Here is a 27,753-nt window from a genome sequence, read left to right as displayed (position 1 = left end):
AAACGTAAAAAAAACTACGAACAAAACATATAACATGGCGATAGTTAAAAAGTAAGAATAACCGAAAATTAACATTCAGCCGATATTCTTATACTCAACGTTCAACGACCATACGATTAGTAAATTAAAAAAATTTATTATTAATTTTTAATATTCCTTGTATGACATATCGAATTTTTAATAAAGCGATATTGTGTTTTCAGGGAAATGAGATTACTTCCTTCACACTGAAACTATATCATTATATAGAATAATTATAAATTCTATAACAATTTAATATGCAAGAATGAAATTGTTTCAAAATGATTATATTGTTATTTTTATTATGAATAATATATAACCTTTTCATGAATCAAGCATGTACAATATACAAATTTTATAACAATTTAATATGCAACGATAAAATTGTTTCAAAATGATTATTTTGTTATTTTTTATTACGAATAATATATAACCTTTTCATGAATCAAGCATGTACAACATATGCGTGTACATACAATATGATGTCACAAAGAAAGAAACAAAATACAAAGTTTATATTATCTCTGATATGCTGAAATAATTTTAAGCGCGAACAAACATCGCTTTTATTGGTAATTCGATTCAAATTAAGCTTAAAAATGATGTTTTATTTTTACATGATCTGGCTATTTAAACAACGCCGTTGTTTTACCGATCATAATATTTAACTAACGATCGCGCGAAGTAAATTAAATCGAAACACGTATCGCGATTCGCGACGTCTCATTATTTTTAATCTACATATTGCAACTCCTGATGCACTGTGTATGGATAAATGTATGCACCACAAATAAAACTGTACTTACTTTAATGCAATTAAGTATTGCATTAATCTAAAAAAATTATTAAAGCTTTTTCCTATATAAAATATATGAAATAAATTTAAAGAAAAAACTAAGAAAAATTGTTAAACAACCCATATATCGAGACTTCAATACAGCAGTCAGTTTTATAAGACTTCGTATCTTGAACATTGAATTTTAAATGTACGGAATGTCTGAACTTATCCGCGTTTATTTGCATTTAGGGATTCTTTGGCCAAGTTAAAAGTTTCTGATGCCGCGATAATCTAATTAAACTGTCTTTCTCTATAACTTTTTAACGCTTGATCTCTAATATCTTTTTTTAATTAATCCACAAATTAAAAATTTATTAAAATAAAGCCTACTTAATGTTCAAAAAAAGATAAGAAATTTTATCTGTGTCTGTGCCTCTGAAGTTTAATTTATTAAAATCGATAATCTTTTCATCTTTAATTAATGCTTCAAAAGTAATATTTAGATAATCAATTCGGTATTGATAAAAAAAATTTATAAATTTATAAAAAAGAGTGCGAGAAAGAAATATCTAAAGATATTCCAATATCAAGTATGAATATAGATAAGAACTAATTTTTATCATACTAATTAATATTCGTAAACTAAAAATGGTCTAATATTTCTTGTTTATGGTCTGGTTCTTTTTCTTTTTTTTATTTAAAAGTTCGACAAATTAAAACTTGCAAACATATATCTTTAAATATGCATTTAACCCGAAAAGAGTTAACTGATTTCATAAAGTTGAACAGAGTTTAATTAGAAATTGTATACTTGAAAGTACCTTGAGAGTAATTAAAAGTCTCAACGAATGCCTACTACCAGAAATATAATTTGGATTAGATACATCTCGATTCAGTTTCCGGATAAACTCAAAATAGCTGCAAGCTGTAATTATCCGGTATCCTCATATAGGAAAGCGATATTAAGATGAAGCTGCATATAACTGTGAAATATGCGTATGTGTTTATTACACGAAGTATCATTAAAATAAATGAGAATGTTCCGTCAAAAATTTATATTTGTATAGAGAGATCCCTCTATAAGGAAAAATCAATTATTAAAATAAGAATCAAAAATTTTAGCAAGCTCTGCACAAAAAAAACACATTTATTAAAATATAATTATTAAAATATAATTTTATTAATATGCGATCCTAATATTATATGTTGATTTTCTATAAAATTGATCCTCAATGCTTTACGCAATATATAACTCATCTATATATAATTTTTATAAATAAAATATTGCCATAATTTTCTAATATATACTTTACAAATTTTGAAAATATAATTTGCATAATGAAAATAAAAATATAAAATTATGAGAATATATTTCATAACGAGATATGTAATGAAGCTACTAAAGAAAATGTAAAAAGCACTGTAAAAACTCTCAAGAGATTTAAAATTTGCAGTATAAAAAAATTATGGTACGTTTCAAACCCGTGACCTATACATGGTAAAAATATATTTTCCTCTTCTTGCATGTATAATGTCGTGTTTATAATTTTATTAAAATCACATTATGATAATTACGGATTGCTTCATTCAGTTTTTTCCTCGAGGGAATATAAGATTCGCAGAAAGATCCTAACGACGATTTTTGAATACAATTCACATAAAATTTAACTCAAACATTTTTAATAATAAATATTCTATAAATCAGTCTTCGTAAATTCACATATGTAAATTATTTATTAATTTTATTGTATATAGGTACATATCCTGTATGCAAATTTATTTGCATTCCGAAAGCAAAGAAAGAAAATTGAAAGAGTTTGATAATTTTTCGTGCACCTACCTTTAAATCCACAAAATATAGCTCCAGAATTTTCCAGACGTTCCTCACTTCCTCTGAGATAGTTAAGTTTTTCCCGCAGACAGTTCCAGTCATCTGAAAATAATATAGATTTGTGTTAGCGATGAAACAAAAAGAAATTAAATTTTGTTTTCATTCGCAATCATAAAAATTGATTTTTTATTTTAATAAATTTTATTTCAACGAAATATATTTATTTATCAAGGCACAAGGCTTATTTAACATTATCGACATTTATAAAGTTGCGCAATGATAGAAAATGTTTAATTTTAAATTTTATTTATCACCAGCTACGAAATTGGAAAACATTCTATATCCTAAATCATGCATAATCTATAGACATAATATTCAGGATTTAGAGGACATGGTACATTATTGGACTTGGAATTCGACCAAGCAAGGCAAATGTCGGCTTTACACATAAATGCACTTAGATATTGTGTATGTAGGCCCCTCCGGTCGCAGCAATTATCCATTACATTAAGCCGTATTCAGAGAACAGGTGAACAAAATACATCTGCTGACAAACTCACCGATGAATCGCCGCGGGCGATGCAGAAAAGGCCGTTAAAACCACGAAAAGAGCGTACACATATGTGTATCACACCTGTTTTCTATTATTTATAAGCGCTCGAATACTATCGAAAGAATGAATTATTTATATCCAGAATCAAAATGATAAATATATGTATGGTTATTCTGTAGGTATATTGCATACGTTCTATGCAGTATGCAGAATCCATCACTATATTTTACTACACATATGAATATAGATGCAGAAATTATAAAATGACAAAAAAAAAAACATTCGCTTTAATCTCGAATTACTTACGGTCAAAAATTAAATTCTAGAATAGAACCTCAGAATAATAATGCTATGAAAAATTTAAAAACAACGTAAGACAACAGTATAAAAGACATAAAATAATAAGATTGGTGAGATACAAATATTATTTATTTAAATTAATATAATCTTGACTAAATAATTTAATTAAAAGTTTGATAGAATATAGTTTTGTTATGTAATTATCCTACACGTGATTTACTTCTACCTCGTAATTTAAAGTTCTATATGTAAAACAATATGTTATATAAAGATAGTTTGAATAATGCAAAAGACAAAATAAAAATTTTTTTTTATTCGAAATTATAATCGCAAATTATTGTATATCATAATTAAAAACATGTTCTATATTTTTATTCGAAGAGCATGTGAAATTTTTATATTAACTTTTTATTCCTTCTCTAAGAAATGTTATAATATATATAGAGTTATTATATTTTACTCATCTCTTATTGTCAAACCATTCAACTCTTTTGTAATTCAATTTCTCAAAATATTTTGTAATTTTTTTAGAATTACCCAACAGACCTCAACAAATTAGAATATACGTGATGCCTTACGATGCAATGAAAACCTGCTGCAAAATTCATGTATCATCGCACGCATCTTAATTTTTCTTATTAAAAGCTCTTTTTCTTTTTTCTGTCGCGTTGCATTTCTACCATACATTTTCACAAAAAATCATGAAAAAACTTTTTTTATATTAAAATTTCAGAAAATTTCCATTTTTTTATCAATATAAATTTCACTGTTACATAAAACAAACAAAAAATAAATAAATGTCAAGTATACTGATTTTTTGTTGACTCTTTTGATCCTACATATTTACCAAAGTCGGTTTATTAGCATAATTATGAGAAGGCTCAAGACAAATAAATGCGTCGAATATATTATAACTTCATGATTACATTTTAACTTCATGATTACATTTTAACTTCATGATTACATTTAGAGAAAACGTTTATAAGAATAAAATCTTTATGTATAAAAATTATAATATTCTTATCTTTTATCAATTTCTTGAAACAAAATTATGAAGAAAGAAAAGAATAAATCTTTAATAAAAAGATCTGATGTAAAATATTGTAAAAACATATTAAAATATTTATATAGAAATATTTAAACAAAATTATAAAAATGTATATCGCAGAAAATTTATCTTCAAAAACATTATTTAAAATATCAAAAATATACGTAAATATTTTGACGATAGAATTTCGCATATTTTATTTTTAATATTGCTGAAAAATTTCTATAAAATAATTAAATAAAATCTAATAATATTATGTAAAATATGTTAAATAATTAATGTAAGTTTAAATTAATAATAAAGTATTTAATATTACGTTTTTTATATAATGAAATATAAATATATTAATATATTAATGAATATAATCTCTCTCCTTCTCTCTTTAAAAAAACGGCAAAATAATTTAATAAATATGTTAAAACCATCGAAACATAATTTGCCAAAAATAATAAAATTTTACAAAAATTATATATAACAAAATATAAAATATTTTACATCTGCACACTGTATTAACGATTGTCGGCAAAATAGCACACATAAATTTATTTATGTACCATTCGAAGATAATAACGAAATACATACATGTATATACTAAATTTCAGAACCTAATCTAATGCTTTGTGATCACTGCGTATTATTGGCTGATTCTGAATGATCGTGAGTGATTCTTGGCAAGCACGTGCGCACATGTGCAAGTGTTTTCACATTGTGTTTATATAGATTATTTACCTAATATAAATCCCGACATATTACATAAAGTTCTTCATCTTCATTATTGGTCTTAAAAAATAAATAAATTCAGAAGAAGAGATAAGAAAATCTATCGAGAGAAAGGTATCCTATAATAATAACAAGCAATATAACGAAAGATAAAGTAAACAAAGAAAGTTTATATTTTGCAGGAAAACGTCCACTATGAATGATTCCGACGATGATAGCTCTGACAGCAGCAACGATTTTGGTGGCATTATACCAAAGGATGAGCTAACAGCTAGTTTTTTTTCTATAAAACCGACAGTAAAGCCTAACTTAGTGAGCTCAAAAAGCGAAGATGAGAGCAGCGATGATGACAATTTCACAACTGTTCAAAATAACATCAACTTGTTCTCAGAAGTAGTGAAGAATCTGGAAGCCTCGCAGAAGCCTCATGTAAATAATGAGGAACCACAGCAACATTATTCCAGTGACGATAGGTTACAGGATGTTAAGAAAGCCAGGATTGAAAAGAAGAATGACAATATATCAGACGAAATAAACGCGGTTTTACTCCAAGGAGAAAGTAGAACGCATGCATATCATAATGATGAAAGTACAGATGAGGAGAAAAAAGAGGAAGAGGATGTTGAACGTCCTGCTGATTATGCTATACCTAAAGAAGGTGTTAATATAACTTTGCCAGGTACAAGTATGATTTTCAAGAAGAAAAAAGGCAGTAAGAAAGAATCAGATCTAGCTGCTCTTCTACGGAGAAAACTAAAGGCCAATCAGATAATTATAGAAAAAGCAGCTCGACTTTGTTGGTTGGCATATGGATTCTACTTGAATCGGCAAGCAAATGATCCTGAACTAATGGCAATAACAGTATCTCTAATCTCAACAAATAATTATCCAAAGGATGGTTTTGATTTGACATATTTAGCAAAACTCACAAAATGGTTCAGAAATATGTTTACAATAGAATCTACTGACAATGAAGTCATTATGAATAAGGAAACATTGTTAAAAAGGATAGCGGAAAAGAAAATTTTCAATTATAGAGAATTGGTAATATTATATGTGGCAATACTAAGAGGTATTGGCTTACATTGTCGTCTAATAGTGTCTCTTAATCCACCGCTTGTAAAAGCTTATAATGACTTATTGCCTAAAACAAGTACAGCAAAGAAAAATGAAAATAAAGTTAAAGAAGAACCAAAAAAAGGTAATAAAAAGGCAGAGCTTTCTAAAAAAGATAAGAAAAATACAGATCCAAAAGAGAAAGATCTCAAAAATAATGTAATTCAGAATAATGAAAGTGCACGAAAAAATGCTAATTTAGAAGCAAAGAAAAGGGCAGCAGAGATTCTTCGCTCAAAGTACTCATATACTAAGAAAAACAAAGATACTTTAAATAACAGTATTTCTCAAAATAAAGCTTCTACATCAAAAGATATCAAAACAGATTCTACAAGTTTAGAAAAGGTAAACACTGCTCCGTCTCCAAGACGTTTAAGATCTCGTAAAATATATGATACTGCATTGAACAAACAGCAAAGCAATATAGAGACTAATTCAGAAAATAATCAATCTAATACAAAAGTTTCTAAGAGACTATCATATATTCCTGACTCAAGTTCAGAAGAAGATGAAAAACAATCTAGTAAGCGAAAGAGAAAACGAAATAATAACAATAAAACAGTTAAATCTGAACATAAGAATGAAAAGAAAGACTCAATATCTGATGATGAAGAAACTGATAATAATGACAAATTAAAAAAGAGACAGGATGTATGGGTTGAAGTATATGTAGAATCCAAAGGATGCTGGATATGTATAAATGTAATAGATGGAAATGTAGATTGCATAGCTGATATATATGTAAGTAATTAAAAAAGAGAACTCCTAATTATTTAATTCTAATTTTTGTAATTGTTTAACTGTTATAATTATTTATGAATATATGTTTAATGATATTAATTATGCAATAATGTTTCAGAGAAAGGCCAGCAAACCAGTATTATATGTAATAGCTTATAACTCGGATGGATTAATAAAAGATGTCACAAGACGTTATTGTCCACAGTGGCTTTCTGTTACTCGTAAGCAACGTATTGATGAGAAATGGTGGACTGAAACTTTAGTTTATTGGCTAGAAAAAGAGACAGCCATGTCTAAAAAAGAAGATGAATTACTTTTGGAAAGGTAATTCTTTTTTTTCTACATGTACATTTGTAGTGTTGTGTAGGGAAAATAATATCAAGAGATAATAGTACTCTATTAACAAAATATAATTATTTTCAGAGAGCTGGAACAGCCATTGCCTAAAACTGTTTCCGAATGTAAAGGACATCCTTTATATGTGCTGGTAAGGCATTTACTCAAATATGAAGCCTTATATCCGGCGGATTGCGTACCACTCGGACATTTAAAAACAGGTGAAGCTATTTATTCGAGATATTGCGTGCACACGCTACGTTCACGAGAAACCTGGATGAGGAAAGCTCGAGTAGTTAAACCAAAACAAGAGGCTTACAAGATAGTTAAAGCACTTCCAAAATATGATAAGGTAAAATTACGTTAATATATTTCCATGAAATCAATTAAAAATAATTTTCTTATTTTATAAAAATTATTATTTATACAGAAGATTTCATTAAAAAATGTATTTAGCTTTCAGGCATGAAACTTAAAGATTCTGCATTAGAACTATTCGGAGAATGGCAAACTACAGAATATGATCCACCAGAAGCTAAAGATGGCATTGTACCTCGTAATGAATATGGAAGCGTAGATTTGTTCAAGAAAAGTATGCTTCCAAAAGGCACAGTGCACATCAATCGTAAGCACAACATATCTTTCCTATTCTGATGATATGGAAATACCATATTCTAAAATTTTTAACTAATTTTAATGTCTTTATACACTTTTACATATCCTAACAAAATAAATTTAGCTATTTTCTTATGTATTATATTTTTAAAAATGAAAAAAATTCTGGAAAAATTTTTATTTTGCTATAAAATCAAATTATTGTATGTAACGAATGAATCTTTATAGTTCCAGGATTGAATCGAATTGCCAGGAAACTGAACATAGATTGTGCGACTGCTGTAGTGGGTTTCAATTTTGGTTGCAAGGGTGCCACACCAGCCACTGAAGGTTTTGTTGTATGTGCCGAATACGAAGATACATTACGAGAAGCTTGGGAATCAGAACAGGTCGAAGCAGCTAAACGCACTGCCGAGAAAAGGGAAAAGAGAATTTACGGCAATTGGAGAAAACTCATTAAAGGTTTACTTATTAGGGAAAAATTATCGCAAAAATACGAGTTTCAAAAGGAATCGAAAACCGAGCAAAAACGTCCAAAGCAACGAAAAGGCACCGTAAAAAAATCTAAAACCTAATAGAATGCGTATATGAATGTTAATTTTATTAATTGAAACTCTTTGTTTATTGAAAAATCCTTATTTCAAGAATGAAACATTATTCGTATTATGCTAAACATTTACAAATGATAATTATAGATGGTTACTGTTAAATTAACTTTTTTTTTCACTATTTTATACAATAATAAGTTAGATAAGAAATAATGGTACTTTTTGTTTTGTATTGCATGATGACTGTAAACATTTTTTTTTATAAATTAAATTAATTTTATAATATAAGATGTATTTCTTTTCCATTGTACACATGGAAAAAGCTATAATAATATTTGCTATATTTATATATAAAAAAAATTAACTCTTTCATCGCTATTTCATACAATGATAAATCAGTCAAGAAATAATGATATTTTTTGCTCTGTTCGAATATTGTATGATGATTGTACATGTCCTTTGTATTAATTAAATTATTTTTATAATATAAGACATTTTCCTTTTCTCCCTCTCCTTTGTTACAATGCGTAAGCATGAAAAATGCTATAATAATATTTGGTATACGTAATATTAGTTTACGTATAATAAATAAGCACTATATATGTAAAAGAATGTTTTCCATTTTCATATTATTGCTCTTATACATACAAATGTGTGTCTGCATGTGTATTTATCAAGTATTTTATTGATATTTTATATATTAAATGCATAAAATAATTTTCATTGAATATTTGTGATATTAATTTTTATATCTCTTTCATTTTGAAGTTTACACATTAAAATATTACAAATTATGCAATTTACAGCATGTACACACACATGTACAAGTACGAATATACATGACATACACAAATATGTAAGTATATGCGTATATATACATAAATTTTTATATTTAATAATAGAATTTTGCATATTAAATATAACAAATTATGCAGTTTATAATACATACACATGTATGTACGCACGCATGCGCATACAAACGTACATATATGCATATATGTGTGTGTATGTGTGTATATATATGTGTGTGTACATGTGTAACACTAGTTACAGATTTTTCTGTCGGCTGGAACAATAAAATTTCAATTTCCATAACTATAAATAATTATATTCTTCATTATTAGGCTTATTCTTAACCAAACATTTCATATTTTATATCATTTTTACAAAACTAAGCGCTTATTCTTGTACGTCGCAGCCAGTCGTGGCATGGTATATATATTTCTGATTATATTCTCTTTCACTAGGAAATAATATCTCAATATTATTATACTACACGCTCTAATATTAGTAATGAATAGATTTATCGCGGAAAATTACCTGAAATCTCTATTTGGTTAGCTTAAATTGGCGATCGAAAATTTGAAACACTCGCGAGCAACACGACCAGACACTACTATGGCGAAAACGGAAATGAAGGAACGCAAAAGCGCGCGAAACGAGAAAAGCGCGGCAAGATCTATAAAAGGCGCCATATTCAAATTGGAAATTATCCACAGACTTCTAAATTATTAATATACTAGATTGCTAACACGGCTATAATGTGAAATAAAGACAGATAGCTATTTACAATTGGTCAAATTGTCATATGTATAAAATGGCATACTAGGTTTCACAGAATTTTATATTATTCTGATTAAAAATTAATTATACAAATATTTATTAAATCAAATATAGTAGGCCAACTGAACGAGCAAATAAATAAGGTGTAAAAATTTTTTATTATTAGTTAAATAATTAAATTAACATTCTGTTACAGAATCGATATAAATTGTAAACGTTTCGACTGCACTACAGTCTTTATCAATACGTAAAAGTTAAATATTAAAATACAAAGTTAAATGTTAAAAATACAAAGTTAGTTAAATATTAAAATATAAAATTAAAACGATTCTTCGCTGTTGACCAATAGATATGCAAGGCGATTGGTCTGAGATGCCAAGTTATGCGATATTTAAACATGATTATCGTTTTAACAAGTCCTTTTCCCGATATTTCAAGTGTGTGTTGCGAAGTCTGAATACCAAAATTTTGGTATTCAGACTTCGCAACACACACTTGAAATATCGGGAAAAAGGACTTGTTAAAACGATAATCATGTTCAAATGTCGCATAACTTGGCATCTCAGACCAATCGCCTTGCATATCTATTGGTCAACAGCGAAGAATCGTTTTAATTTTATATTTTAATATTTAACTAACTTTGTATTTTTAACATTTAACTTTGTATTTTAATATTTAACTTTTACGTATTGATAAAGACTGTAGTGCAGTCGAAACGTTTACAATTTATATCGATTCTGTAACAGAATGTTAATTTAATTATTTAACTAATAATAAAAAAATTTTTACACCTTATTTATTTGCTCGTTCAGTTGGCCTACTATATTTGATTTATTTAATTTGTTAATTTATACGAGCCTTTCATTAATTAATTCAAATATTTATTATTATTTTTAATTATATATTTTTTTAATTATATACATATATATATATATATATATATATTTTTTTTTTAATTTTGTTAATAATATATATTTATTTATTATAATAGGTATTTATTTTTAAATGACAACTGTCATTAAAAATAAATATATATTATAATATATAAATATTTATTATAATAAATATTTATATATTATAATATATAAATATTTATTATAATAAATATTTTGTATAATCAACTTAATTAAAAATTAGAAAACTGTAGTTTTATATTTATTTTATATATAAAATAAATGAAATATTTATATATATTTTAAAAATTGAAGGCAAATTAAATTATATGATATTTAGAATTAATATATAATATATAATAGAATGCAATTTAATATATAAGCAATTCAATATTTAATAAAGGAAATATTAATATTCTATAATTACTATTTAAAATTTGAATATGGCGCCTTCTATCGATCGAGACGCCTCGTATCGATCGAGGCGCTCATCGATCGAGCTCTCGCGTTTCCCGCGCTTTCGCGCTCCCGCGTTTTCTCCCCCACTTTTGCATTCCCGCGTTGGCGACATGTAGCATCCAGTCGTGTTGCTCGCGAGCGCTTCGAATTTTCGATCGCCAGACTAAGCAAAAAGGGATTTCAGGTAATTTTTCAATAAAACTATTTATTACTAGTATTAGAACATTGTGTAATAATATTAAGAAGTTTATTGCGCCTGAAAAAAAATATATACTCAGAAATATATTGCGACACGACTGCTTTCGGCGGACAAGCATAAGCACATTTTGATTATCTATATTTCTCAAATATGACATAAAATATAAAATGTTTGGTGAACATTAAACTTAAATAATGAAGAATAAAATATATTCATAGTTGTCAAAATTGAATTTTCATTGTTTAGGCCGGCAGAAAAATCTGGAGCTGTGTTGCTAAATATATATATATGTATACACACACATACACAATCGTTGGTGCTGTAAATTTTCGATTGCAAGGTTAGCAAGAAGCAAGAAGGAATTTCAGGTAATTTTCTATAATATATAAAGTTAATACTATCGTTTAAGATTATCGTCTTCCACGTATACTTAAATGAAAATTTTTGATAAATTAGCAATGCATTATTTATATGTATAATAATTGCCGAAAACGTACGATAATATATGTAAATAATTCGTTTCGTTAACAAAAAAATTTACAAAAGGAAAAAAATCCAATCTTTCTCATAGATGCTGGAAAATATATGTTCTAATATGTAAATATCATTTTTTCGTAAACAAATTTTCGTTAAATTAACAATGCATTTAATAATCGCCGAAAACGTATGATAACTTATTATAAATAACTTGTTTCGCTAATAACAAAACAATTTATAAAAGCAGAAAAACACAATATGTAAATTTTTGAAATAATATAAACGTCTATGCAGAAATATCCTGATAAAATGATTTCTCCGGGTCTTATTTCTGGATGAATAATTTGTTTTCTATCATAAGAAGTCTCAAGTCATATCGAATAATTCCATATAAAACATATTAAAAATTAGAATGTTACATAAATCTTGCTGTTCTTTTAAAGATGCTTGATTTTGATAAACTAACTACTATAATAGCTTGTTTCTTTTAGAAGAAAATTCATTTATGCAAAATTTCTAATTGTTATATTTAATTAATCTAACAACAAAATTTATTAATTTAAAACTTTATAATTTATAAAATTATGACTTAAAAGTCGTAAGTTTTATTTATGCAAAAAGTAATCGAGTTATTCATTATGTCTATTATAAAAGTATATAAATTACGACAAACTTCTTAATATAAAATATATTAATTAAATAGAGAGAAGGAAAGGTAGAGAGAGAGAGAGAGAGAAACTAATTTTAGATAATTAATTACGAAATAATTATACTGCTAAATTTATTTTTTCAACAATTTGCTATCTCTCATATTATAATGTCCATTTATGTCTGTTTCAAACAGATAATCCAGACCTCGAAATTATACTATTTAATTTAGGAGAAACATGATCGTTTATATATACGTAATCGAACTGCGGGAAGTTAGAGGATTAACTATAATCTATACAATGATCCATGGAAGTATGCCAAAGACAGTGTTCTCGAGAAATCGGAGTGTTACTATTAGATAAGCATGAACTCGCCCTAGGTGGAGCTTCTATTAGCCCGAATCACGAAAACCGACCTGGAAATTAGTATTTCAACCTGAATTCAAGTTCTTCCTTTGTATAATAAGACCGTCCTTTATAATAGAAATACGATACTATCCAGGTCATCATTTTGATCCTTAAATTTCAATATTTGCGCGTAATCAAGAATATCATGAGTCAATAGCGCGTTATTTTTATTAACATTATATTTTAGTCAGCAAAAATTCATAGAATGAAGGAATCAATTATAAGATGGAAGTTTCCCTGACATAGATTAAGCTTGTGCTTCAGAGTTTGTGAACGATATAAGTTTTTCTTGTACCTCGGTCAGATAAAAGTAGTTTACATAAATTGCACTCATGCAATTTTACTTTTTAAAGAATATAATTTTTAAAATTATTCATATTAGCTAAACACATAATTTATATAAAAATGTTTTTCTTACAACTTACAGTATACTTCTAGATAATTTATAGAAATTATAAGAAATTTTACAATATTTATTAATTAAGAAAAAAGATAAGATATGTATGTCTTACGAAATAAAAATATGCAAATAATTTAATAGCTTCAAGAAAAGACAATATAAAATTTATTGTATATACTGATAATTTTATGAATATAAATATTATAAATATAGTTTCTCTTTAAATTATATATAAAAAGATTTACACAAATATTTTTTATGCAGCATAGAGAAATGCGCTGGAAAACAGAAGAAAAAGTTGAGCACAGTGGCAAACGTGATTGCAATGGCAAATTCTACATCTCGTCGGATCGAAGCATCAAAAGGTATGTACATAGCTTGCGCTAATAAAATTTTGTTTAAATTTATAAAGTGAGTGTTCTCAAATTTATAATGTCTTGAAAAATTTGGTATGAATATTAGATACATAAATATTAACAAAACGATTCCTTAAAATTTAAATAGCTTAAAAAGATATTTTTAAAAAAGATAATTTTTTTACAATTTATCTCTTAACATTTCTGCCTAAGAAATAGTAGAATCCAAAAATGTTCAAACAAAATTGAAAAGGAAATTTCTTAAGAAGGAACATACACCCAGAAACATCAAAAAATAGCCATATATTTATACATTTTTTTCTCAAAAAGTATTAGTATTATCAAAGGTTTTTGCCAGTCATATTATGTGTATATTTAATAATATTTTAAGGTAAAATTTTTATTGAAAAATATTTAAAAATGTGTCTAATATATTGTTGCATTTTACAATACCCAATATGCAATCTATATCATCTGAAACAAAAAACTCAAATAATTCTTAAAAAAAAAAAGTATATATATATATATATATATATATATATATATATATATAAATCTAGTCTTTATCGTAGCAAATTTTAAAAATTCGCAATATTTGTAAAATGACACTTATTTAAATATAAGAACAAATTTGTATCGTTTTTTGACTGTTAAAAAAATTAAGGCGTTTAAAAAAATCCTATGACAAAGATTAGATTTATCACTATATTTTAAAAATCAATCGAGTTTCTTTTTGTTTCACATAAACCATATAGATTGCATATTGGATACCGTAAAACGCAACAGCATTTGACGTCAGCAGCAATATTTGTCATATTATATTTTTTTATATTTTTAAAATTAAAATTTCTGAAAAACAATTTAGATATGTTCTTAGAAAATAATAAATAAATATCAGGATGCATCTCATAATTGCTATTTCTCCATTTTATACATATAATTAAATGATAACACTTGCGCTTGAAATATACTTGATCTTCCATCTTGCTGAGAACATAAAAAAGCATATGCAAAGTCATATGCATTTTCCTTCTAACGAACGAAGAATTTTCCATTTTCCGAGACGTATGCGTCAACGATCGATCATTTGCGCACAAGAGCTATATGATCTCTGTTTCGCTTGGAGTAACCTGTGCAGAGCTGATCGATCATTAAGCTCGCCTCTCGTTCGTTCCGCTGCACTTTGCACACGTGTGCATGCATTGCACCGCTCCTGGTACTACGCCACACGGTTTTATCCGACCGATTTCATATTCGCGTTGGCGTTAGTGATCAATGTATGGGTGCTGCACACATACACATACACACAAATATCTTGGTGGCACATCTTCGTGGGAGTGCATCTATTTCAAAATGCGAACTTGAACTTAGAACTTGTTCGAACGTGGACTTGTGAAGGATGGTCAGGAAATTGGCAATTAGAGATACGATAAATTCGGGCAGCGATAAATTCGATTCGTGAGAATGGCGGAGAAATCAATTTTAACGATTCTTCGCCTTCCTTGTTATCCCCGTATTAAAATTCAATCGATCGAATCGCTTAATTGAATTCTTTAATCGAACGAGAGGTCGAAGTATGATAATCCCCGACCGAAAGAGCTTTCGGTCGGGGATTATCTATATAAAGTTTTATTTTTTTAAATATTATTATAACTATATGTAATTTGATGATTTGTAAGTCTTGAAAATATTGCATAAATATTTACAATTTGTCATTGCATGTCGATTTTATATGTAAAACTACAGCTTATTAACTGCATTCATATACCTATGCGCTTTTAAAGTATTAATATTAAATTTGTATTTTATATTGCTCTCATAATTTTGCTTCGAATTTTCAAAGCAAAAGTCAAATACGAATTATATTTTTTTCTTATTAAAATATTTAATAGATCTTGTAATAATATTTTTAAAAATAGACAAAAATAATATTTATTAAGCATCTTTTAAATCTTTTATAAACATATGATTATATATTTATATACATAAGACAATATAAATATTCAACTACCAGAGAGATAATTAATCGTATAATAGAAACTTTGGTGTGGAAGAATGATAAATAGACATATTATTCATGCATTTCTCGTATATAGAGCGAAAGAATCATGCAAGGAAATGCACATATGACTCGGGTCAGTTATAAACAATATTTGCAATTCTAATATAGTAACTGTTGTTTTTAATCAAATAGGTTACAGCTTTTATTTGTAGGTAATAAAAAATTACAATAAAAATCGCAATATCTTGATGAATTTCACTAATAAATAAAGAACATTGAAATATTAGGTGCTAATGCGCTATAAGCTGTATTTTATAATAATAATAATACTTATTAGGTATAACACAAATTACAGTTTAATTAATTTATTATAACAGAAACGATAATAAAATAATAATCGTTTTATAGTGAATTATAATGCACATGTATATGTATATGAATGTCATTTATCAAAGTATTTCAAGACATAATGATTAAATACTTTATCATCTCACGTTTATATGTGTAATGTTACAAAGGATAGTTAACAAAGGGATGAATAGAATTTAATTAACCAATTATTTTCTCCATTCACTTTAGAAAAACGTGAGTGCTCTAATTTCTTTTTATATTGCAATTTGATTATAATCGTTTCTGACTACAACTTCATTTCCGATTGTCTATAAAGCTAGTACTTGAACAGCACGAAACGCATGCAAAGATGCGCAGCTCCGATAGATTTATAAGATAAGACGATCCCCATACATCCGTGTCGAATACAGTAACTCAGATATAGAATAGGCACTACGCAGGTATAAAAGCGTGATTCGGGCACGTCGAGGCTGTCAGTAAACGTGTAACACAATTAGACGAACAATTTCCTTTAACTGTGATAAAATATACGTCACGATCAAATAATATTTTTCGTATAATAATATATCAATTTACATCTGATATTTAACAATTTCACCGAGATATTAAATTGTATCTAATCTTCCCGGAAAAGTTTGACATTTCAAACAATTTTTTGAGAAACTGAAGTTTAAAACTTGATAACTATATAAAAAAAAAACCTATTAAATTATTAATTGAATTAAATTATTTAAAAGTTCAATCTCAGTCTGAATTTATATAACAACATTTCTTGAAAACTGTAGACATATAAGTAAGAAGAATACGAATATTTGAATGACTGTGAACCAGAAGTCGATCTATAATGCTCTTAAAATAACAACTTGTAAGAATATATCTGTTGGATTGTCGTTAAACATTTTGAGCAACGATTAGTGAATACTTCGATGAATGGTATAATTTATTCAGTAAAAATTGATTGCATGTTCTCTATACTTTCTTTGAGCCACCCTCTGTGTAGGGTGCTGCTCGCGCGGTGTGCTGAGTCAGTTTGGGGGTGTTAGTTAGTTATTATTTCTAGCCCGCACGTCTGACGGCAGTCTGTCAGTTATCGCAAGTCAATGAGAGTACAAACAACATAGTATCTTCGTAAACATTTTTTCTAATACTTAATGTGAATTGATTAAATATTTGGAATTATGTGAATGCAAACGTCTGAACAAGTGTTTCATGTAAATTGTGTAATATCAACGTGTGATTTTAATGTAACGTGTTGGTTTACAAAGCATAAATTATTATTTAAAATTAATATATTGTAATTAGTAAAGAACGAATTAAAATAATAACACAAAATATATTAAAATATTTTTATTTAAATATTTAAAATTGTTGCAGTGAAAAGGTAATATTTATTGAACTAATCATATTAATTAATTCTAGAACGTCGAAAAATTTCGATAAATTTGTAAATATTATTATGATATGGTTATACATATAATACATAAAATAATAAATTCGCGTAGTAAAAAAGCAATTTTAATGAACAAATTTTTAAATGTTCAATCATAACATTTGCATTTAAATTATATGGAACTTGGCATACTTTTCTATAAGCGGACATTAAAGATTGGCATTTATTATAGAAGAATCCAGGGAACACGTTATTCCTACATTCCATCACTTAATTCTCGACGGACAAAATGAGAAAACGTGAGAATATGCATTGCAAGAAACGCGAATCGACACGTTTTTGTGAAAGTCATATCGGATTAAAGAACAATCGCTCAATGGAAACGAATGACATTTTATGGACTGTCGAGCTGCGTCAGACTATGGATCATAAACCTCATGTATGAAACAGAAGACATATATTTTCCGACCTGAAGAAACCTTTCGGTGAATGAACTCGACGCGTTATTTTCGATATAAAGACAAGATGCGATGATGCCCATCAACAGCGATTCACGTATGCTTATTAATGATTTGCAAAACGATAGTCTGAACCGCAATACGTGTATTCATCAAATTTAAAATTTACTTCAATTAAAATTTTGTACGAGAATACGAAAGCTATTTAAACGATCGAGAAATGACAGAATCCGCATCCGACATGCCGGAAGAGAAGGAAGCCGCAAACATGACACCCATCTGCGGTAAGCAACACTGTAAAGAGATGCGCAAGGACAAGTTACCCCCTTATCTTCGAGACAGAGGTATGTCGTATTTCTATACTCTAGGAAAGGCAATATATTGAATCAAAAAAGATAGTTTTTTCGCGATTTATTATATATTATAATTGTCAATTCTATAAGCGAGATACAATTATATTTTGAATATCATGATTAAATAGAATATTTTGCTATATATTTTGCTATATTACTAAACAAGTACAAATAGATTAAAAAATCGTAATTATATTTTAATAAAATATTAATTTATATTTTTTAGAGCCAAAAATATTAAAAAATTGAAGAGAGAATCAGTTTTTTCTCTCTGTCAAAATATAAATCAATGTATTATTATAATATTAGACAATTATGCTTTGCACAAAAATGTATTAGTTATTGCAAAAACCGATAAAAGTCTTAGTAAAGTTACCAAAAAATGTCACTATTTCTATTAACATTATTCTTTTATTCACATACATTTCGTTCTAAAAGCTTTTAATTTAGTATAGGTACTGCACGTGCATACTATTCACTAAAACTTTGGTTCCTCCTCTTTCTCGCTAATCCTCGTTTTTGTTAAGAAAACAGGGGTAAGGATACAAGTGTAGGTACAATTCTATAGAACATATAAGAGAGTCTGTACACTGCAGGAGTGTAAACGTTCGAATAGATCGATAAGTAAACCTTCTCGAGAGGTCTGCCTTGCGAATGTAAATTAGGGGTGCGATATATCGTCGTGTATGTGTATATGTGTGTAATCGCCGAATGCAGATGGCCGTTCCGGCGCGAATTCGTAATCCGATAACTCGATTGCACGCGAACACGCGATCTCCTTCGAGCTATGAAGTAGTGGAAAGGCCGCGAATCATGTGTATACACATCTCCACCGTCTGAATATGACCGGATTATGACGAGTTTGCCATCCTCTTGGAATTCAGTTGGGCTATACTTTTTATAACAAATACCTATAAAATCGAGCGCCCATAATCAGGCCATTTTTGGCATCGTCCATATATTATATTTGCATGGAAAGAACTTTTATCTTCAAAGGTCTTGAGAAATAGGGTTCTAAAATTTTTCTCTAAGAAAATAAAAAGAGATGGTACTTATATCTTTCGACAGAAAAATAATTTATGTAAATCTGAATCTACCAAGCATATTGGAATAAAATATTATTTATTTTATATATTTTAAAAAGTTACAACATATAAAAAATGCACATTAAAGGAAAATAAAAATATGAAATAGGAAATTTTAAAATTATTAAAATGAAATTTTACAAAAATATAATAAAGTAAGGGGTAGTTTTATCTGTGTAATTTATTTTTCTAGAATACGCATAAAATTTCTCGTTGTTATACATAAATAAAATATAAAATTTTTTACAAATTATTTATCTTAAAGATTGCTATATTTTAAAATATGATGAAGTCATTTAGTCGCATTTGAATTTCTATCTTCTCTACAATTTATACTATTTTCCAATAATGTACATAAGTATGCAAAATAGCAATCACGTTTTTATTCCAACCGATTCTTAAAATTCTATCTTATTGTTAAAACATTAAAAGCCGATTTTATAGCCAATTTGATTGAAAACCTTGTACAATTCACGTTTACACGTCTCCTTATTAATTTTCCATCAGACACGTCAAGTCCTCGTCGTAACAAATCAACTCATTCGAGCTGTCTGAGGAAACAAGAACCTTGCCCTCTGATTTACCCTTGACTTGCCCTCTGTATGCTGTCTGTTACACACGACATACACGCAAGAAATCTAAAAGCTTGAACGCATTTATTATTCTGTATTTGTGTATAAACAGCATCGTGTTAAATTTCATTGTTTCCTAAGCAAATAATAAAAACGTAACATAAAAATTTAAATAATTTACTATCAGCAACATGGAACGGCGTAATTAATGTGTTTCTTACTTCTCAGCCATCTCTCTTTTTTTATTTTATATTTTATTTCTTTGAAAAAAAGAAAATTTTAATAAAATTTTTTTTTCCTTTTTTTTGCTTTCTTTAAAAAATAAGAAAAAGTAGAAAGAATTTATCTTATTTTTCCTGCCATTTTATTTTTCTATTATTTTTTTTTTACGTTTTTTATTCATTTTCTTAATTTTCTTTTTCCTTCTGTTCTTTCTTTCTATTTTTCTTGTCTTTAACTTTTCTATTTAGATTTTCGCTTATTCTTCCTTCCTTTTTGATTGAAGGTTTCCGAGTGTTAGATCAAAAATAGTAAACTGACATGCACTTAAATTCCAGCTCGAAATGCGACATGACAAATAGACATTAGTAGGGCATGTCTATCGCTCTCAGCCGGCGTGTCTTCTTTCGGACATTCAGAATTGACACCTTCCGTGCGCGATTGGTCCGCGACGAATTTCGCGAAATACCTGCACGCATAAGCGCCACATTCTAAGCCTTATATAAAGGAACGCGGATTCCAGCACGATTTCAATTGATATCTGATATCTTGGCGGTGTGGTACCATCGGATGACAACTAGTCATTTTGAAAGTCGCCTTCGTCTGGTTCTTGTACTTGTAGTCTGCTCATACATATCGCGGGTACCGAAAATTAAATAATGAGTTACGATTAAAGAGATTATCAAATTTTTCATTGAACAAAAAGAAAAACAAAGGTATTTGTGTGAATATGATTTGAAAAATAATAATAATATAGATATATAAAGAACATAATTAATCTGAAGATACTTATAAATGTGTGTATTGAGATATATAACTCCATTTATATTAATATTTTTATTTTACAGTAAACGCACTGTAAAATATCAACCACTAATATTTTTTCGGTACCCTTAATATTGCGAAATCAAAAATATTTTGAACAAAATGTTGCTATCGACTCGAGCAGCTCGATATGCTGCTCTCGTGGCTGAACCGGACGAACTCTATCCAGGTGTAAAAAGACGTTTATTGTGGGATCTGTTTTTGTTTTATTTTATGCATACAAATATTTTCTAATGTGTTTTAGAAAGAATACTCTATCCACGTAACACGAGAGCTCTGCCAAAAATACCGGTGATTGGCGGGCAGCCTATCGAAGAAGAAACATGCATGGTAACTAAAATGTATAATTTTATTATACATATAAAAGAAATAAAGAGAAAGAGAAGAAAAGAAACAAAATATAATAAAATTTTACAAAATCTCGTAATAATTTTCGTAACAATTTTCTTTTGTTACAGGCTTTGAGAACGCTGGTGTTCGGTTCCTGCGCGATCCCACCTAAAATTGAATGGACAAGGACTGGATTGACTTTAAGACCATATGGCCAGAGTTTAGCATTTGGATTGAGAACTCCTAGGAACACGACGAGAGGCCTCGTCTCTTCGGTGCAAGCCATCATGCTGAAGCACTTTTTGTTCAAATGCGACAGACAAGATTTACGCGGAGGATCCGAAGCGTAAGTGTCTTATTCAGAGACAGCACATAATGCATGTTATTTTATACTTTAGATATATTTATAGCCAAGTTACGAAAAAAATCTTTTGTATAAAGTAAAACGCATTAAATTAAAAAATAATGAAAACTCTCGCATAAAATTGTATAGCTCAACTTTAAAGAGAATTTCTTATGATCGCAGTTTACTGAAACCCTCATACGATCGACAGCTCGAAGTATTGACGTCCGCGATATCGGAGATCATTTGGCGTTGTGCCGGTGGCTTCTCCGTTTCCACGTGCACAAATGTTGTCAGCAACACCGTGCCAAAGGCCGTGGTAGCTCTACCGCAAGACACACCATACATTCAGCATAGTGTACAGTATTTTCAAGACGGATTGACAGAAACGGTAGTTTGTCTTTTTTATAATCTTTTACGCCAATAATTAGTTAAGATCGGAAGACAAATGATCGTAAAAACTGCATAACTTATAATTTAATAAATTACTCAGTTTTGTTTATGATTATTTTTCTTTAATTATGAACTATGAATAATAGACTTTTGTCACTTAAAAATGATAAAATTAATCTTCTTATTTAATAAAACAATTTAATTTAATTATGCATACTGCGGTGTATATTTACATACATATAAATGAGTAACGCAGTGAAATCTACGCTTTCTCGTATAATTAACGCGCGAAGAAACATCGTTTATTAAATTATAACACTGCTATTTCGCCAAGTGTGTGTAAGAATACTCTCGAGATCGCGCGATATATCTTTAGAATCGCGTGATTAGCAATCTATGTTTTATGATAATATTTCATATCAGATTCAAAATTACATATTCGCTGAAAGATTGCTTTGTATACTCTAGCTGCACCTCTTCGAATTCCACTCTTTAGAGGATCTTGAAATATTTATTAAGAGATACTTATATCTGGTGAGTATGTTTACGATAAAGAAAGATAAAGTATGCTTTTGACGCATTATTTCTATATCAGCTTAATTTTTTTATTATTTTACCACAAGATATAACTTTTTATCAAATAAACCATCATTTGTATTAAAATAGAAAATTATTTTTTTTTAATTAATTGAGACTTTATATATCATAAAAATGTCTTTATTTACATGTCTATATTTAATTTTCAGTTTCATGACGAAGGTGGATCTGGTGCGAAGTTGCTTTTATATAGCGCAGTGCTCTCGAGAGGCCTCTCAAAGTAAGACATTTTTTGAAATATTTTTATTGGTATTATTTTATTTCAGATTGAAAAATGAGTGGCTTTAGTCAGACAATCACAGACATGTTATTTCTATTAATGTATTTAAATATATATTTAATTATAGAGTTCAGAATGATTTGGAAGATCCAAAGGCATCGATTCTTGGTGCATGTTCAGAGGAAGGCCCAATCAATGTCGTCATCTTTATTTTAACCGGCCGTGCTTCACCTCATGTCCACAACGGAGTACTTCACGTTGGCGATGAAAATACATATGTAAGTCTATTGTTTTATTAAAAAAAAATTAATCCTTTAATATTCACGAATATACATTTATAATTACATTTAGAGTAATACACATTAGTTTTTATGTATCTAAAATTAATATAAAATTTCTATCAAAGATAGTCATAGCTCGAAAAATTTTCAATTCAATGTTATTAATCTAAAAGAGGCAATTAATTTAATAGCAATTTACTGATAATGCAATTAATTTAAAATAAGGCCGTGCCACAATGGGGTGTTCTTACGAGAAGCGAAGTGGGATTTTTAATACACGAAGGTGACGGCAATGTAGGCAAACAGCCGGGTTCTCGTTTAAAGACACCTAGTCTACCGATATGGGTGACTCTCTGTGTTGGTCATCATGGCGTGCTCTTCAATACGAATCGAGAGTTATTGAGAAATTATCACGCAGAACGACGGTATATATTACATATATATTTTATTTATTTTTTATTCCTATTTATTTCTTATTTTTTCTTTTAATAATAATTTATTAATTTATTTATATCGCACACAGTACACAAATATCATTGTCAAAGTATTATACATATATTTTATTGTTATTAGATATCACGTATTCGTTTCTATATATAATATAAGAAATTATATGCAGTTTATTTGAATAGGAAATATTATATAGATTTTAAATTATATGCAGTTTATTTGAGTAGGAAATATTATATAGATTTTATGTTAAAAGAAGAGGGTAGTTGACAGAATCCACTTCTAAACTTTTAAGCACGAACAAATAAATAGTATATCCTCAGCACTTTTCCTCGAAGACGCCTTAATATCATTTATCCTCTCTTTGTACGTGTTAAAGTTTCGAGGTCCAATATTTTACCTGCGGTGGCAGTCACGCTACGTTGACGGTAGATACCAGGGCAAACGAAACTTCCGGGGTATCAGAAGCTGCAACAATGGAAGTCGCAGATATCGCCGCAACACCGTTAGAGAAACTCATTCGCTGCAAGTGAGTAAATTATATAAAATTAAAAAAAAATTACTTTTTAAAAATAAATTTCACGCTCTCTCTTCGCAATTCTCTTTGAAAATTTTACATTTGACTCTATGTGTATACTAAAAAGAAATCAAAATTATTACTTTGGTGAATAACTTCATCATTGCGTGATATATCTGATTGCGTGGCACTCCAAACTTAAATGTACAATAGGACATAATTTAACTTGAAAAAAATGTCTTACTTCCTCTATTAGCTTTTACTATAAGAAAGAAAAGATCTAAGATCGCTATTGTCTTCTCAATTACGAAATAATCGCGCGATATCCGCGAGATCACTCGAGCGTCACCTTGAGCAACATAAAATTCAAGGTATCATCTCTTCCATTTACTGTTTCACGCTGCGCCAAAGATGGCAGGATGCTCTTATACAATGGAACGGAACACCGGTGATGTGAAAGAATACGAGAAAAATAACAATCAATGTGTTAAGCCGTATAATTCGTGATTCCACGTGACACTAATCGATCGACATTCATCGATCGTTGCGCGTGCTTATCTCAGCTTCTTATCATTAATAATATTCAAATATAGATAGAAATTATGTGTCGCAATGTCGAGTATTGCATAATTTTATGCATTTGATTTGACGCTTTCTTAGCATAGCAGATATTTGTACGGTGGTCTTAAAAAGCTTTGTTATTTTATAAAATATATGAATTGTCAATAAATAATTGTTAATATAACGAAATGCCATGTTAAGTTAACAATGTGGTTAAGTTAACAATATGTTTAAAGAGCTATCATATTAAATGATAAATGCACAGCGCCCAAGTTTGCTAACGATATATCGATACTTTCACTATCGATGACATATAAAACATAAATATTATTCAAACAAAAGAGAAAATGTTATAAATAGCGCGCGTTTCTAAGCAAAAAATTATTACGATATTATTAACTGATATAATAAATACTCAAAAATAAAATAAAATAAAAGAGACTTTATAGGTAAAAACTTGGTGAAGGTTTGAAAAGTAAAAGAAATATTTCTAATAATCTTAGAAACTTTTTATATAGGCGTTTTATCAAATAAAAGTTATATTTAAAAAATTATATATATTGATAACGTTGAGTTGATTATTTTTTTGTCAGATTATAATATTTTATTATATGCATATATACTGTAAGTCTGAAATGACCTAAATCCTTGATTAGTCATCCCTGGTTAGATCGAATGCTCATATATCGATACTATTTTATTTAGTCAATAATTAATAAACTCTGATCAAAGTTACCACGCGATCGCGTGGGAAACGAGACGCCTTCTTTGATTTCTATGCATGCAATATGCATCGCGATGCACTTATGTGGGGTGGTCGTATTACATGAAATCTGACAAAAGAAACTTTGGTTTTGGATTGATATGTCGTGCTTCGTGATACTACAATAAAATTCCGTGCAAAACATTTTTGTACAAAAATATCAACACATACAGTAAATATTATTTTATTATTATTTAAATTAGAGAAAATTATTGCATAAATAATTTTCTTTAATTAAAATATTTTCCAAGGGAAAATAAAGGCAAACGTGTGTTACTTTTGCAAAAATGCAAGAAAAAATGTGTGTCGCAATAAAAACTTAAAAAGAGTACAGAAATATTTGTAACAATAAAGTAGAGCATGGACGATAATTACGAAATTGCATATAATTCGTTTCAAAGCAGACAATTAATCTGGATTTGTAATGGTCAAACGTTTGAAGACATTTCCAATGATCGAGCACTTGCGATAAATTGCGTGCACTGATCGTCATCTGATGGACGCACCGTTAGCGAGTCATCCTGCGTAAATCGCGCACAATAACAGAAACTGGTTCAAAGTGGAAAGAACTTAAGACTGTCCGATGTTTATTAACTGCAAGCACCGTGAATAATAAACGACATTTTTCCCAATGTGGGAAAGAGAGGGAAAAATGAAGAGAAGGAACGGAGTACGCTCGTAATTTCACAGACCGATGATCCGCGAAAGATACGTTGCGATGCCATAAGCGAAACGCGGTGCAGGTCTCGTTCCACTTGCCAGCGACCATTTCTCACGATATTAAATCGCAGGCTATTAAAAGGAACGTGACATTCGGCTATACACTAAAGCCGAAAAAATTGCGTACTCACGTCATTTTGCTTGATTACGCGAATATTCCCTCTGCATTAGCAATTCCGTACTGCTTATGCTATTTTATTATTAAGGGACATTGAATCTCTAATATTGCGCCAGGTCAAGGAGTCTCAATTTAGATTACTATTGGTAAATAATACCTGTTAGCTTCTATTAAACAAAATTGCGCCTGCCTACAGTTCGTATTTTTCAAATCAAATGCATCAAGCTTATTATCATCATCATGCTACTAAATTGTGAGATTATTTCAAGTACCTTGATCAAAAGTTATGTATCCTCTCCTCAGCTTATATAAATGAATTGTGTTTCATTCGTTATTACATTTGATTCTTGTTCCTGTATTTTTCTCGTCCATTTTTTCGCATATTCATTTATCAATTTTTTATTTCTCAGATGTTCCTCGAAGAAACCTTCAAGAACGGAAACACTCGCACTCCCATGCTCCGGGAAGGTCGAGGTAAGTCCCTGTAGGGTTCCAAAGATAGGGGTCAGTTATGTGTGCTCGGGCACACATGCATACACACATATCGCGTCCGTTCCCCCATCGTATGTACATGAAAGCAAACACCTGTTCGCGGTGCGATTCAGGTGGACGTTTCTGTTGGTCGTCGCGGTCCCCCCTTTCTGACACAATAGGGAGCCAGCCGACTTCCCGAGTGCCGCTCCGGCCGCTTTGCTCGACGGCTCCGTTTTGTAGTAAAAGAGTTCCACAGCCCTACAGCGCGTCGTAGTCGTAGCCGAGTTTGATACGAGATAGATCCAGGTCGATCGTAGTGTGAAGGCGCACGGAGTGTGAAAAGCGTGTGACGTTAAACGAAAATCAGTGCGGAAAGACAAAACTGCGAAATGCATAAATAAGAGGAGACGATTTTGGAAGTCTGTAGAAAATCAAAAATCTACAACCGCGTAAAAAAGTAAGGGACATTCAATTAATTCAACAAAAAATGTGAAGATATCAAGAAGTAGGGTTTAAGTAAAATTTTCGGGATTTTTTTTTTAAAACATAGACAAAACTGTCGATTTTTTAATTGAAAAATCAAGTTGAAGAAGAGGATGAGTCGATGTATTTGTGATATAAAATTTGAAAAATGAATGCTTACGTTGGTTATGTAGTTAAAGAAACGTGAGTTGGAAGAGTGTCTGGTCGTGCCGATCGATAAAGACTATTGAGGGTGC

General features: G+C 29.1%; 2 protein-coding genes across 5 annotated transcripts; both read left to right on the top strand.

Annotated features, from left to right (window-relative positions):
* The first annotated feature begins 5,142 nt into the window (after positions 1-5,142).
* Positions 5,143-8,873, top strand: Xpc (DNA repair protein complementing XP-C cells homolog). The gene is made up of 6 exons (XM_029304041.2): positions 5,143-5,365; positions 5,434-7,108; positions 7,227-7,432; positions 7,532-7,796; positions 7,901-8,069; positions 8,288-8,873. The coding sequence occupies exons 2-6, from the start codon at positions 5,447-5,449 to the stop codon at positions 8,632-8,634; spliced, it is 2,649 nt and encodes an 882-aa protein (XP_029159874.2). The 5' UTR covers positions 5,143-5,365; positions 5,434-5,446; the 3' UTR covers positions 8,635-8,873.
* A 2,641-nt stretch (positions 8,874-11,514) lies between these two features.
* Positions 11,515-27,217, top strand: LOC114931981 (inactive ubiquitin carboxyl-terminal hydrolase MINDY-4B). Of its 4 annotated transcripts, XM_085482964.1 has the most exons (13): positions 11,515-11,706; positions 11,968-12,089; positions 13,921-14,021; positions 17,988-18,557; positions 21,512-21,597; positions 21,726-21,943; positions 22,124-22,331; positions 22,802-22,867; positions 23,080-23,150; positions 23,278-23,428; positions 23,657-23,856; positions 24,261-24,410; positions 24,810-25,471. In XM_085482964.1, the coding sequence occupies exons 4-13, from the start codon at positions 18,434-18,436 to the stop codon at positions 24,853-24,855; spliced, it is 1,320 nt and encodes a 439-aa protein (XP_085339090.1). In that variant the 5' UTR covers positions 11,515-11,706; positions 11,968-12,089; positions 13,921-14,021; positions 17,988-18,433; the 3' UTR covers positions 24,856-25,471. The 4 variants fall into 4 exon arrangements, with proteins under 4 accessions (XP_085339090.1, XP_085339074.1, XP_085339079.1 ...); XM_085482948.1 differs by lacking the exons at positions 11,515-11,706; positions 11,968-12,089; positions 24,810-25,471 and adding an exon at positions 26,971-27,217 and having other exon boundaries at positions 13,897-14,021; XM_085482953.1 differs by lacking the exons at positions 11,515-11,706; positions 11,968-12,089; positions 13,921-14,021; positions 24,810-25,471 and adding exons at positions 17,077-17,746; positions 26,971-27,217.
* The last annotated feature ends 536 nt before the right edge of the window (positions 27,218-27,753 follow it).

The sequence above is a fragment of the Nylanderia fulva genome, unplaced genomic scaffold (genome assembly GCF_048542155.1).
Source record: "Nylanderia fulva isolate GAGA-0341 unplaced genomic scaffold, ASM4854215v1 Scaffold10, whole genome shotgun sequence".
Lineage (NCBI taxonomy): Eukaryota > Metazoa > Arthropoda > Insecta > Hymenoptera > Formicidae > Nylanderia > Nylanderia fulva.
The sequence above is the reverse complement of the archived record's forward strand: the minus strand, read 5'-3'. Positions and strand labels throughout refer to the sequence as shown.